Below are 14,606 nucleotides of genomic sequence, written 5' to 3' on the forward strand. Positions count from 1 at the left end.
CATGCATCTTACTTTACTAAGCATTTTCAAGTACAGTTGTGGAGTAATAGTGCCTCTTGTAAGCGTAACATTTAAAGTTGGGTTTTGAAAGATATGTTTCCACACTTAAAAAGCCTCCATTAACAGAAAAGAGTTAGGTATGTAGGAAAACATCAATCATTAATAATCATTAAACAATCAGCACTGAATTCACTTGGCTTCTAAACTACTTTTTTGTACCTGACAATCATTGATGTTGATATTTAATGTGCAGGCAATGGTTTAGTGTTTTAGGTGGGTTTTCCTGAAGTCAGCTGTTTACTGTCATGAAGCATCCAGCAACCAGTATGCTACGCTAATAAATGCAGTTCCTTCGTTGCAGTGTGGTGTTGCTGATGGTGAAGGATTTCTAAGTATTTGGCAAGTAAACCAAACCACTTCAAATCCTAAGCCCTATCTCGTAAGTAAACAAATATATTTTTCTTTTTATAGAGGAAAGTTGTCTTTGAGACTTCAGACTGGCCAAGAGCATAAGAGTTTCACTGACACATTTTTTATTGTGCTGCTTTTAAATTGGCATCCTTTATCAAAACAGCTGTAGAGTTTCAATGATACATGTTTGGAAAACTAATTGTACAGTAACCATAAGCTGCAATGTAATTACAAATACTACTTCAGCTTTACTTTTGATTAAATTGAAAATCAGAGGTGACAGTAATGACTTTACAACCCCAATACTTAGTAAAAATACACTCTTCAGTTCTTTTCACTGCTTCTTAATGGTACATGAAGACTGACTGTCCTTAACTTGAAATTCAGGCTATTGTGATACACTATATTGGGGATTTGTTATAGTTCACTTATTATAGTATCTTTATTTTATACTGGATTTTTAATCCATTGCTCCATTCTCCGAGGTTTCAAACTGCATTGCCTGTCAGTTTTTAAACTTTGTTTGAAAGACTGCTTGTGTTATGCTGTCAGTGACATCAGACTGGTAGTAACTTGATGCAGACTCCAACTGGTAAGATTGCATCTTTGTTTGTTTTGTTTTTAATAGAGTTGGCAGTGCCACAGTAAAACCACAAGTGACTTTGCATTTATAACCTCTTCAAGTCTAGTTGCTACATCGGGACAGTCCAATGATAACAGGTGTGTTTAAAGAAACAATGAGGAATTTCACCAAAGCTACCTGTTCATCTTCATTAACTTGCTAGCTCTTATGCATAAGCTGTGCAATGTGTGGCTGACATCTAAAGGCTCAGTGTTCTAAGCTTTGTCACTGCTTGAACTTGCCAGATGATTTCTTTGAACATCATTCCTTCAGACGCTTGTTTCTCAGATTTAGTTTTTGTGAGGGGGCAACAGTTAACCAGTCTTTTTCAGGGTGTATTCCAAATGTAACTAGTTTGACATAATGCTGTTGCTGTGGGTAGAAATATGTTCAGTAAAAGCAAGATAATTATTTTCCTCTGAAAAGAACAACTTCTATAATTTTTTGGGTACATCCTAGGATTAGTGCATATCTTAAAGGTAGAAAGTATCGTTCCACTAAGAAGCATAGAAGAGCCTAGAAAGAATTAAAGCTCTTAACTCTGCATATGCTCTCCAATGACTGCAGAGTCAAGGGTTCCTTGTTCAGTTCTACCTTCTAGGCTTTGACATAAAATGTGAACACTTTCTGAGTCATGTCACCCCATGAATCACTTAGCAACAGGCCATCGTGACTTTTTTTTTCCCCCTCAGAAATGTGTGCCTCTGGGACACTTTGGTTTCATCTGGTAACTCTCTTATACACGGTAAGTACAGCAGTGAAAATTAAACCTCTGCTTCTTATTGACTAAGGAAATATAGCATGCGTATGCATTTGGGGTAAGGGAAAAAATTTGCACTGGGGAACTGGTCTAAGTATATGTTGCACACTAATGCCTGCACCAGAACTAGTACTATATAGTCTCTAGCATGATGTTAACCTGGTCTGTTCAGACAAGTATGAGGAAAGAAGGTCATACACAAAGCCGGGTTTGTGACAGTATTAATAAAGTCTGAAATATTTTAATACAGTCCTGAACAAAAATTAACAGCTGACTAAGGCTGCATTATTGAACTTTTATGTGTATGCATGCATTCACTTAAACTGGCACTTTGTTAATATATCTGGTACTATGTTGAAGCACAGAGGAAAGACAACTGTAGGTAATAGTAGAAGCAACTCCTCCTGTCTCCTGTCCTTGTCTTTCAACACTTGGACTGGATTCTAAACAAGGTGTTTGTGTCTTTTTGACCAGGTTCAGTAATTTCATCTTTATGTAAGAAACTAAAGCAAAATTATATCATGTTTTGCTGTGAAAGAAAAATACATACAAATCCAAATATAATATTCTGGGTTTTTAAAAGAGCAAATTCAACCATCATAAACATCTGTAAACAACTGCAGTACTTGAAAGAGCAATAGGTGCATTCTAAGACTCCTATTTTAAAACTAACAGACTGCACAGAAGTTCAGCCTCATTTTAAAGAGTTCAGTTAGGACTCCTACAAAAAATAGGTTAGGAAATTAGGAAATATAATAATACATATCTATAAGGTAATATTTACTTTTATTTTTTGATTCAGCTATACTATTTTTTTAACTCGGGAATTTAATGGAACATAATATGGTGAATTTTATATTTTCTCAATTTTTAAAATTCTGGTACGAGCCTGTATTCCATAATAAATTAGACTGTGTATCATGCTTTCTCCTGCATTAGAGCTGTATAGCTCTTACGAGAGCAAGAAGCTGTCAGCTGATATGACATAACCCATATGAAGGAATGTATCTGTCAAGTTAGAAAATATTCAGATAAAAATGTATAGAAGAAATGCATTTTAAGTTTGAAAGCTACTTACAGTTTCAAATCTATTAAATTCTGACATCCTCCTTCTTCAGCCTTCACTTGCCATGATCACGGTGCCACAGTACTTCAGTATGCACCTAAACATCAACTGATAATTTCTGGAGGTAGGAAGGGATATATCAGCATCTTTGACATCAGACAGAGGCAAATCCTTTACACCTTCCAAGCACATGAATCAGCTGTTAAGGCCCTTGCACTGGATCCTTCTGAGGACTATTTTGTTACAGGCTCAGCAGAAGGTAACATGAAGGTAAGGTATCGGAGGAGCTGAGTTGTATAGGAGAGTATGTAGCTGAAGTAGTGAGTGTATTGGCATATGTTGAGCAGCATGCTGTAAATAGCCATGGAAATGCAGTAACAAAACAAAAACAAACCCCAAAACCCCAAAGCTACATTTGATATGCAGGGTGCTTGCCCTATATTTACAATGTAAACTAAAATATACTATTATTCTTCTAAAGCAAGTAGGTTTTGTTCTCCACTAAGAAGATTAAAGAGACGTTTTAAAGTTGTGTGACAGAATTTTAAGTGGATAAAGCAAAGTGCATGATTCTGAAATCTTAGCTTTATTTTCTTCTCTTAAAAATGTTCTGGTTTTGCCTTTGGATATTTCTCTTTGCAATACAGGGAGTGACCAGTAAACATCATGTAAAGTTTCTGTAACACTAAGTTCTGTTTTTCCCTCTTGATGCTGTAGCCCCATACAGCTACTGAGATGTTATAGTCTTAAAAAACAAACAACAAAACCAAAAAACCCACCACCCCAAAAAAACCAAAACAAAGAAATACAGTCCCTGTTTTAAAAGGCTTATTTCCGGAATACTCAAGGAAGGAAATAACAGAACATGGTAAAGAGGAGGAGAATGCAGTTTCTTTCCTTTTAGCTGGACTGCATGCTGTTTAATAGGTGCTTTCTGTGCCTCTGCACACTTTGTGTCCTGGTCTTGATGAGGGCTCCTGCAGCTCAGGACGCAACAGACAGCTCAGACAGCTGTGCTACCACTTGTCACTAATTATGCAGCTTACTCTGCAGCATTCCTTAGCAGAAAAGCATTTCCAGCTCGTGGAAAGCTGACAATAGTCATCTTGGGTAAAAATGCAACCTGTCCATTTCTGCAAAGCTGGGCGGGGCACTACTGATCAGGTAACACAGGGCAGCTTCAGCCTGCCCCGTAACCAGCTGGACCGCGTTAAGGCAGCCTTACACGGTCTTGCCTTATGCTTCATCAGGAGCCTCTCAAGAGTCTTGGACTTGTTGTAAGTGTTGCTAATAGACAACAAAAAATACCCTTTATCTTTGCTGAATAGGGTTTAGAACAGCCCAAGAATCTGAAACATTAGGGGAAAAAATACAAATCCTAACATTAATCTCCTTTTGTCATTTGTCATTCTTTTGATACAGGTGTGGAGACTGACTGGCTATAATTTAATTCATTCATTTAAAAATGAACATGCTAAGCAGTCCATTTTCAGAAACATTGGTGCTGGTGTCACCCAGATTGAAACTGTGCAAGGCAATCGTATCTTCTCCTGTGGAGCAGATGGCACGCTGAAAATGAGGGTTCTTCCCAACGCTTTCAATGTACCTTCAGGCATTTTTGACATTCTGTAGTGTTACATGAGCTAATCCTGGTTTTGTATAATGACCCTTTAAGCAGCTAAAATCACAGTGATATGCACTGTGGAAAGGAAACATCCTGCTTCCTTTCAAAGCAGTTACTGCAGCATTAAGTATTATGGGAAAAAAGATTAAAAAAAAAACCCAAATTTTTACAACAGGTATGTTTTGAGTATGCCCATAAGGATCACTGGGTGGAAATGCATGTACTGTATTGTAAAAGCAAAGAATTAAACCCAGTACCGTCAGTCACAGGTGGGGTTATTGCTCAGTAACCCACAAGCTGCATTTAGTAAGTATTGTAAAGATTCTGACAGCTGTCAGTCACTTAACAAGCACTGTGGCTCTACAAGTCAGTAAGCATTTCTGATGTGATTCTGATTATTTTTATTCCAGTTTTTTCCACCTGCTGAAGCATGTGTACAACTTCTCATTGTAAAGTAGTTTAGTTCTAATTAAGGGTACTCAGTGTATTTGATTTTTGCGAGAAAGTGTAATGGATGCAAATGCCGTGGAACATGTGCAATCAAGAACGTACTGTGAGACGTATCACTTTATGCTGAGATTTTTTTCCCAGTTAGTATTAATACACAGTTGGTACTGTAACTTGCACATCAACACATTTTTAAATGCGATTTTTTTTTAATTTGCACACTATTTTCCTTTCTTTCTGACAGCTATGTTTTCTATTGGACACCTGCCTTTACTTTAGGAATGTATTGTAAGCACTAAAAGTTTGTAGTGAAGACATCCATGATTCTAGTCGGCTTTTAGTTTTGAAATTCATTTGTCCAGAAAATACTTCATTAAATGAAGCTGTTAAGACAATACCAATGGAACATATAATGCCACATTTCAAATGAATGTCAGGCTTTATGTGGCCAGCTAGTAAATAGCGGATAAAACTGGTAATTAAATTATTACCACAGTATATTGTATAAACTATGCAGAGTTCAATATTGTTTGCTTGTAATATAACTAGCTACTGTTGTCAGATGTATTTTTTTGTTGTAAACAAAAAACATGTTCTTAAGAGACTGGAACGGATGTCTGTATTTAAATGTTAACAAACTGTCTTATTCCTCCAATGAAAATTTTGATGTCTGTGCTGTATTGGAAAATATACTAGAATAAAAAGCACCTTTCTCCAAGGTGATTTTAAATTGCAGGCTGTGAAGAATGGGAAGTATGAAAAGAAAGGAGTAAATGTCACTGTTTAGTTTTCCCTTTGTAAGTTAAATAAATTACTTTTATTTCATGGAACAGTCCATTCCAGAACTTTTCCTTATATTTAAATAGATTTAACTAAACCTCCAGTAGATAGACTGCATACTGCCTGAGCTAGCTTTAACTTGACCTCAGACTGTATTAAGATGAAAAGGATTAGCTGTTTGCATTTTATTTTCAGCTGTCCAAAAAAAGCATAAGGTTAACAAAATTTACTTCTTAATCTCCAACAGAGGCAGCTGCAAGAAACACTGCCTCATTCTGTCACTGAGAAAAGAGGCAGAGTTTGCTGTCGCTCCTTCTCCAAGTTGTTCCAAGTGGTTCAACAATGACTTTCAGAAATTTAACATGATTTAAAATAGGCACATTATCTGTCACATCTGGCTTGAACTATATTTGTACAAGTATATGGCCAAGCTTTCTTTTTCTAGCCAAAAAGTCTACTTTTTTAGTATCATAATTCAATCTTAAAAAAAAACCACAACAAACACAACCACAAAAAAAATCACCCCTAAACAAACCACACCACAAAAAAAACTACCAACCCAAAAAGCCCTGACACCCCACAAAAGTCAGAAGAAGCCCACACACACAAAACCGTAGATCTGGATTATGAAGTTTTGCACTCTTTATAGGTATAGATAGAATTCTTGGTATATGAGTTTTGATATATATACTAGTTCAAAGAATTATGGTTTTTTGTTTCCCTCTGCATCTCTCTCCTTAGCATGCAAGGCCTGAATTCTGACCTTAGTGAAAGCAGCAAGTATGCTGGGAAGAGAGGGTGCAGCCCAGGCCCAGACATCCCTGTACCACACCCTGAAGTTTAGCTGCAGCAGAGGCTTTTCTCCAGCATACCTGCTAGACAAGGTTCTGCAGCTATAGACAGTCCCGAATTTATTAATCCTTTTGATGGTGCCCAGATGTCACACAGGTGTTAAAACAGCTCAGTGCAGTTCAGGGTTTAAGTGATCCTTAGCTTCTAAATATTTGGATGAGCTCCGTGAACTTTACCAATACACACAGGCAGCTTAGAAATTCAGGTAAGGGTTTTCTGAGAGTGTGATTTTGAATATAAGTACACAAAGCAACAGTAGAGATTTATGTTTCAATGTGAAATTTAGAAATCTGAAATACCAAAACAAAATTAAAATCAAAAAGTTCCTCTTATTTTTCATCTCGAGCTCTCAAAAATTTGAATGGGAGTGGGCAATCTCTGAATTAAGATTAATAACAAATCACTAAGCACTATGATGAATACATGCATTCCTGTTCCAGATATTTTATTTTTCTAAAAATATCAACAAAGAAGTATAACCTTTATTTTATTAATTCATTTGTAGGGATGAACGTGGGAAAATTTTTTTTTAGAAATATACCTTATAAGCAAGTTATAGTGGTATAGTTTACATGGTAGTGAGGGGCAAGAAGGGTCTGCAGCAACACAAGCAACTCACACACTGTTAAAAAGGGAATTTTAATAATAAATTTTACATCTTCTCTTCAATTTTATACCTCTCTGCTTTTCTTCCCACACTCCATTTACTAAAGACAATTTCATATATATGCAATATTTAATAACACCATTATTCTCATTTTCCTTTTACTTGGGCTGGATTTTGCTTTTGATTATGTAACAGTTCTGTAGACTTGTCAAATTTGAAGCTTTCTGCTATTTTTTCTATTTAGACAACTATTTCCATCTGCATTATTTTTAACAGCTGTATATTGTTGTCCAGAAAAAAAGTTCATAATCAGTGGAAGGTAGTAAATGAAAAATGACAAAGGTATTTGTACGCAAAGACTCATTATTTAGACATTTTTACCAGACCATACTCACTGACTCAAAAATGACTGCAGATAAGATGATTGCAACTCAAAGTTATAAATAGTCTCCGCTGAGTACACGACCATGGAATAATCAATGTACATTAGATATCTAATTAGCTGAATAAGGGAAAAACAAAAGCAAGTCTGTGCTGTGTGCCAGCTGCAATATTGAACAGCTATTCTTTTAAAAAGACAAAAATGGCCTATATAATTGCAATGTGTTCATACAAAGGTGTCTGATCTCCCTTTTATACACACTCACAAACCACCATCAGTGAACAAAAAACTATACCAAGTGGAGAGACCCCCATGTGTATATCACATACCTTTAAATAATCTATTTAGTCAAACATGGCTCCCATACATGACAGTTTAAAATATATTCATCTGCCAAAATGTACAGGGTATACCATCAAGCTCCCATTCTCCCATGTGTACAAATTCTTATCTCTTAGACTGTATGAAAGCATAGCAAGAACAGACTGTGAAGACCGTAACTCAAACCTTGCATCAATCTGCTTCTCCTTCAATAAATCAAAAGCAAAACTTACTGTCATATCCTTCGTATCAGTAACATACATAATGCCACATGCTATGAATGCATTACCAGCCTTAGACTTAGGGTATGTAGTATTGATATGCCGAATGACTGAGAATGTTTCTTCATCAATATGTGCTACTATTATATTTTCATCAGTGCTTGAGGCATATATAATCCAAAGACCCTTCTCATCCACTGCTACGTTGAAGTAAGTCTTCGAGTTAGAAAAGAGGTAGTTACGACCATGATATAAGGCATTTTCAATTAGTAGTGTGCCCAACGATGCTTTGTCAAGCCCAAGTCTGAAACGAGATAAAGTATTCAGTGTGTTGCGTTAAAAATTCATTTCTATACACACTGGTTGGTAGAATCAATTCAGAGTGCATTGTTACTGATAACTGTTGTTATTACTGCATTGTTGAAAATACTTGAGTTCAAGGACCATTCTGATGTCTTTCAATATGAAGTAGTCCACTCAAAGCACCTTCCAAAACACTAGGAGAAAATTCCAAAGTAATAATCTAAAAGATGCACAAGAGCATGAACTTGCTGTGGTAGGTTTCACTTTATTTAGTCTATGAGCTTTATTATCACTAAGATGAAAGAAGCAACTAAAAGGAGTGGGTATGAAAAAGAATTAGATACCAGGTGAAAACCCAACTTGTGAAATTAAATCTGTACAGAACTTTGCTTTCTACTAGGTTGGGAACTAAAGGGAGAAAATGTGATTGACCGAACCACCGTGAATTCTGGGCAGGTTCACCTAGTCTTAGAGTTCCTCTTTTGAAAACAGTTGAGATAATGCAGTGATTTGCTCAAGTAAACATCAAAGGAATAAAAATTCTACTTTTGCAGAGCCAAAATTCTGACCTCATGCTGGCCTCCAACAGGACAGCCTGAATGTCTCATCTCTGATGTATTAAATTTTTTTTTATTCCTTGAAATTCCTTAATAGGATAATCTGAGGACAGCAGCACTGAGCAGCTAAATTCAGTTCCTCTACTAGTTTAAGAGGGTAATCAGCTACTATCAAGACACATTTGCGGTTAGCATTTAATCACTGAATAGCACAGTGCTTTAGCAAAGGCAGAGAGAGCGTGCTTTATCCTTTTAAGATGCTTTCTGTAATGAAGCACAATTCATTGTCTGACTTCTACCTAACTGTATAGCTCTATTCCTCAAATAGAGAAGAAACATTACTCAGTACAGGAATCTGCTACAGTTACAAAAGTCTTCTGAAAAGACAGGCTTAATGACAGCAATATTTCAGATCCAGGAACTTACAATAGAAGGAAAAATACTGGAAGAATGTTTTTTCTGTGGAAGAGGCATTGAAGCATATACTAAGAAAAGTCAAGAATGACTAACTAGATGATTCCCCTCAGCTTTTGTAAAACTGCTGTCTGCAGCAACTCCAGCAGCATGCATGTGCAATAAAAACGGCTTCAAGGCTGGAGAAGATTTCCAAGAAATGTGTGTGTCAACCCAGTTAATCTTGTTAGTTGCTTCCCATTTGTAAGTAACCTTGGGCAAGGGCTAAAAGGACAGCCCTTAGCAGGAAAAGTTACATAGAAATGCAGATTTTCCTCAGGATTTTTTTCTATAAAGAGCCAACAAGATAAATAGCATCTCGTATTCATTAGAAATGTGCAAGATCTGCAACACAGAACACCCTGTCTTTTCCTCTTTTATGTGAAAATCCTGAAGGGAGCAGAAAAAGTGAGGTTTCATTCCTGATGTTCTCTTCCGCTCCCCCAGTCAAGGAAAGTCTAGCCTAGAACTCCAAATGGTTCAGAAATTCTTTAATCTTCTGGCACCTTGGGGTAAATGACAAGATATAGTGTAATATTTTTATCAACCGCAGGGAACTCAAGCTATAAACACTTTTCTGATCACCAAGATGAATTACGTCAATCAGAAATGACAGAGGTGGGAAAGCATATTATGAAACAGGAAGAAAGGATGAAGCAATCATATTGTCAGGAATCTGACCATCATGAGAAAACATGCCAAAGGTCAGACAAACTTAGTTTTACCAGCTTTTAAATATGACAGGAAACTCCTTTTAAATATTTTTTCAACATTTGCAAAATGAACCAACCAGGTCCTTGCCTGTTCTTTCTATTAAATCAATACAGAAACTCACAGAAGCTTTTCTGCAATTTTCTGCCAAAATCAAGGGCTTCACTGTCACAGAATTCATAGTGCCTCATTCTCTCCGTGCTGAAGGTAAATAATCTTCGAGTGAATAACTGAACAGAAAAGCCATCTCTCAGCAACTTCTAAGAGAGTTTTTCAAAATTCCACAAATAGCTTGTGTTCATCTGTACGTGAAGGCATTTCCCAATTAACAGTAACCAAACAAAGGTGAGGAACCTCTGTCATATCAGTGTGTCTTGCTTAGACAGAGATGGTCTTTTACAGATGTATAAACAAAAAGCCCTAAAGATTTAAAGGAGGGCTTGTCTTTGGCAGAATAAATATTATCGAATCCAAGGAGTTTGCCCACATTCCTTGGCATCCAAATGAATATAGGAAGGCAGCACTCACACCTGCTTGGGAATAGACATCAAAGTACAGTCAAGTTCTTGGCTCAAACATCAGAGTCATGCAAGAGAACTTGAAAGCAGATGCAATCTTTCACTTGCCCTTGGACTGTCTGTCTTTGGCTCTTCCCACAAGATGAGACTTTGGTTTTGATTTGTATTGTCTGTCTCTGTCTTCAGTAGAAACGGAAGAAATAGAGATGCAATTCCCAGTTCCAGTTCAGGGAGATACAATGGAAGAGGTGTAGGAACTTCTTATTATGAGGAAATGAACAGGGGAGCTGCCCCTCCTTAATGGAATGTGCAATTCACCAGGTCGCCACGTCCTCAGCTTGTGCCTTGGTGCATTCCTCTGCACTACTCTCAACCCCTACCAGCTAAGAACAGTGCTCTCCGAGGGCAAAGCATGTCCACCAACCCAGCAAGAAGCTCTGGAAAGCCAAGTTCCACAAGTGGGCTACAATCATATAACCACCTATCTGTGTCACCCAGACTGCAGCTGAACCAATTCTTGCTCTGATGCAGGTAGATGCACAGCTTATTTTTTATATCAAATACTTTTTTCTAACCCCCAAATTCCTTTAGCCAGTTCCCATTTCATTCTCGCCATTACAAACACAGCAAAGAATCCCAGTGCAAGACCACCCACAGCAATGCAATGTGTAATAGAAACCCACTGGACCCCAGGATAGCCAGAAGGAAAAAGCGTTGTCACCTCTGCATAGGGCGTCTTGTTAATCTGGAGGTCCAGTTGCCCTGTCATGTAGTACCTACTCAGGTTAGCCACTTAGAGCTGAACAGTGCGCATAGAACTGTCTGTCACAGCAGAGGAACGGACCTGGACTTCCCTGCCAGTTCCTCTCCTCCCACAGCATCTGCACACGCAGACGGAAGGCCAGTGGCCCACATTCTAGTTACAGATCAGAAAGAATTAGTTGTTCTGTTCCGGAAAGAATTCTGAACTATTCCTCCATTCTTCCTATTCTAGAAAAGAAACACAAAATGGTACTAGGAAAGTGGTCTCCTTTTCTGAGATTCACCCCTCTGTCACTCTAACTCCACAATATCACTTGCCTTAAGCCAACTGTGTTTGACTTACTTCAGAATGACGTTGGTTCCTCCCTTTTGATAGTACAGATGATTGTTTTGTACTGCATGACCACATCCGTAAAAGAATCCTGTGATGTTAATGATCCTGTAGCTGTCATTCAGCAAGGCATTGGAGTTCTCATATTCTTTTATAGTGTTTCCTAAACAAAGGGGAAACATGAAAAAAAAAAAGGACTATTATTTGATTCATCTAATTTTGAAATCTCTACCCTAAAATTCAGTCTCTACTGAAAGTCAATCAAATATCTGACAGACCACAATTGTATTTGAGTTTTCAATAGTGATTCAACTTGCTGGAACGTGATAAAATAATCCAGAGACAAACACACACGTACAAAAAAAGAAAAATCTACAGAGGTGGTGTTCAAGGGCCTGCTTCCCACAGATCTGATGGGCCCTAATTCTGAACACAGCTGGTAAATATACAAAAAATATTTCCTTTTTCCACTTAGGTCCTGGAAATTTTCCTGCCTATCTAAATGAAAAGGCAAAACTTCTAGCTACAATTTACGGAAGTAAAGCCATAGGAAACTGTTGAAAGAAAATAATAAAAAGGCATGAACAACAGGCATTTAAACTTGGATTGGTTAAAAAACTCTAAAATCCTCAAACTATTTTCAAAATCTAATGTTGACTCTGAAAATGTCTTAAAGATACTACCAATGTCTATAACCATATGTATAGTCAAGTATTATACAGGTAATATGGAACATATTCAGAAAAAGCTGTGGGTAAAAAACCCGTCATACTTGATTAGAAATATCAGGTTAGACTGATGGAATTAAGAAAGCAATGTTAGTGTAACAACTGATTTTTGGTCAGTGACTACTAGTACTGTACCTGAAAAATGCATGGTAAGCCAAATCCTTTCATCGCTTATGTTTGCAGGTTCCCGCATCCAAGTTCCAAATGTTTGCTGTACACTGACAAAGTGAACAGGACTTCCTACAGATGTTATGACACATTCTAGTAGAGAAAAAGCACACGTCCATTATCTGTGACGTTAAAACAGTAAGTAGCAGCTAGTCACGCTCTGTAGGTGGTTACCAGCTTTTTTTGAAGAACTGGAAGCTCTGTCTTCAGCTTTTCCAGCCAGGGTGTCATCGTTTGGTACAACACATTTCTCACCTAGAGTAGAGAGAAAGGATAAATCATAATTTTTTCTATATTTGACATGACAGATATGCACATCAGTGCTGCACTAAAGTAGAGGAATGACAACTGGGATTTTGTTTCATCTGGGGAAAAAAGCTTAGGTTGGTCTGGTCAATAAATGAGATTAAAAAAAGACGACTTGCTCTCACTTCTGCCAAGGAAATGAAGCATTCAGGCTGTTCTGTTTCCTTAAAGTTGTCAGGCTGACAGTCAACTTTGAGGAGTAACTGATTTTGCTCAACAGATCTAATTCGTTAGCTGTGAATTTCCAAGTAGCTGCTTCGAAAGACAGACTTGCCCCTTTCCTTAGATAACTTCAGCAACTGAGATAGCTGGCAGCTGGCTGATTTAGCAGTAATACCAAAAATGCTTTCTTGGGAATGAGTGATGGCTAAACTCAAAAGCTTCATGCCCAAATCTACATAAACCAGCAGAGGCGGTGTATTCTGTACGCAACACTGGAAATTTTGCTTGTGCTGTTAATGCCTGAAACAGTAGTAAAGTACTAACACACACACACACCAAGCACGTAATGAACGCATCCATGCCATTAAAGAAGCAATGTGAAAGACTAAGGGAAATCATACACTGCATTCCTTACACACATAGAAATAGGTCACATTAGAAACAAACAAACAAACACTTGGAAGCATTCTTCCCCACTCCTCAACAATTTAAAGAGTAATTGGTTGTGTTTTCCTTTATTATTTACTGTTAAAACAATGCCTGAATGAAATTATTTACAGACCTTTTTCTATAAAGCCAGAAACCTCTCCTGCCTTTAAAACAATGCAACACATTTCAGTTTGCTTAGAATGAATAACCACAGCGAACAGTTCTCAGCTCTTTGTTGAAGATATCCTGACTTCATTGTAGCCTTGTTTTCTAATTCCATTCTTAACTTTCCTCTCCTTTACACATTTCACACTGCTTGGCATGCAGGCTGCAAATTCTTTTGGACACGCATTTTCATAGTTGCCTTAAAATATATTTCTGGGATTTACAGGGCTGTGATGAAGTTTAAATGAGAATGACAGTAAAAATATGCAATAACTACAAAGTGATGCTGAAAGGGTACTGCGACACTCAGGAAAGAATGGACAGATTACACTGTGTTGTTCTCTCCTTTAGGTTACATCCTCTCTTTGTTCATGCAGAAGGAAACTACTCCAAGACAGCTCAAGAACACCACAGATTTCTCCCACCCATTTATCTAGGGCATTTGGTGATATGACATTGAGATTTTGTAAGTGATCACAGCATATCTCCAAAATAAGGCACAGTCAAATCCAACCACAGGGAGATTAATGTGTATAGCTAGAATCCAGCAGTCCCTCTAGATCAGTTTCCAGCTTCTGATTGCAAAATATTGTCAGAATATCTCAAAAAAGGAACCCACTCAGCAGAAATTATAAAATGCAATGCACAAGTTAATTTTCTTGGGCTAAGTCTAACAGATAAAGTTAACTGAATGAGCAGTTCCCTATACAGTAGTTTATCTGAGACTATAGAATAGCCGAGGTCAGTGTTTGTAGGGAAGCTGACTGCACTATTTGCATTTGAGAAAATTTGCAATACTCTGAGGACTTTGAGCTGCATGAAACAGAAAAAAACTAAGATTAAAAAGACAGTTTCCAATCAGAGACTCTTATGTGAAATTTTCACTGCTTTCTTTCCATTAAAAAAATATATATATATAT

At 37.3% G+C, this 14,606-nt stretch overlaps 2 protein-coding genes across 4 annotated transcripts in view; one reads left to right on the forward strand and one right to left on the reverse strand.

The window, feature by feature from the left end:
* DMXL2 (Dmx-like 2) overlaps positions 1-5,026 on the forward strand; it is a 44,598-nt gene extending 39,572 nt beyond the window's left edge. For all 3 annotated transcript variants that reach the window (XM_010077073.1, XM_010077075.1, XM_010077076.1), the window contains 5 exons: positions 362-439; positions 1,040-1,131; positions 1,726-1,778; positions 2,912-3,129; positions 4,282-5,026. In XM_010077073.1, the coding sequence (XP_010075375.1) occupies positions 362-439; positions 1,040-1,131; positions 1,726-1,778; positions 2,912-3,129; positions 4,282-4,491 (651 nt within the window). In that variant the 3' untranslated portion in view covers positions 4,492-5,026. The remainder of the gene's footprint in view (positions 1-361; positions 440-1,039; positions 1,132-1,725; positions 1,779-2,911; positions 3,130-4,281) is intronic.
* A 2,899-nt stretch (positions 5,027-7,925) lies between these two features.
* GLDN (gliomedin) lies at positions 7,926-12,879 on the reverse strand (the record flags this gene model as incomplete). The annotated part of the gene is made up of 4 exons (XM_010077077.1): positions 7,926-8,397; positions 11,741-11,891; positions 12,592-12,717; positions 12,799-12,879. Coding segments are annotated over 4 exons (818 nt in total), but the record flags the coding sequence as incomplete, so codon positions are not given.
* Positions 12,880-14,606: the final 1,727 nt, after the last annotated feature.

This window comes from Pterocles gutturalis, unplaced genomic scaffold, assembly GCF_000699245.1.
Source record: "Pterocles gutturalis isolate BGI_N339 unplaced genomic scaffold, ASM69924v1 scaffold19088, whole genome shotgun sequence".
Lineage (NCBI taxonomy): Eukaryota > Metazoa > Chordata > Aves > Pterocliformes > Pteroclidae > Pterocles > Pterocles gutturalis.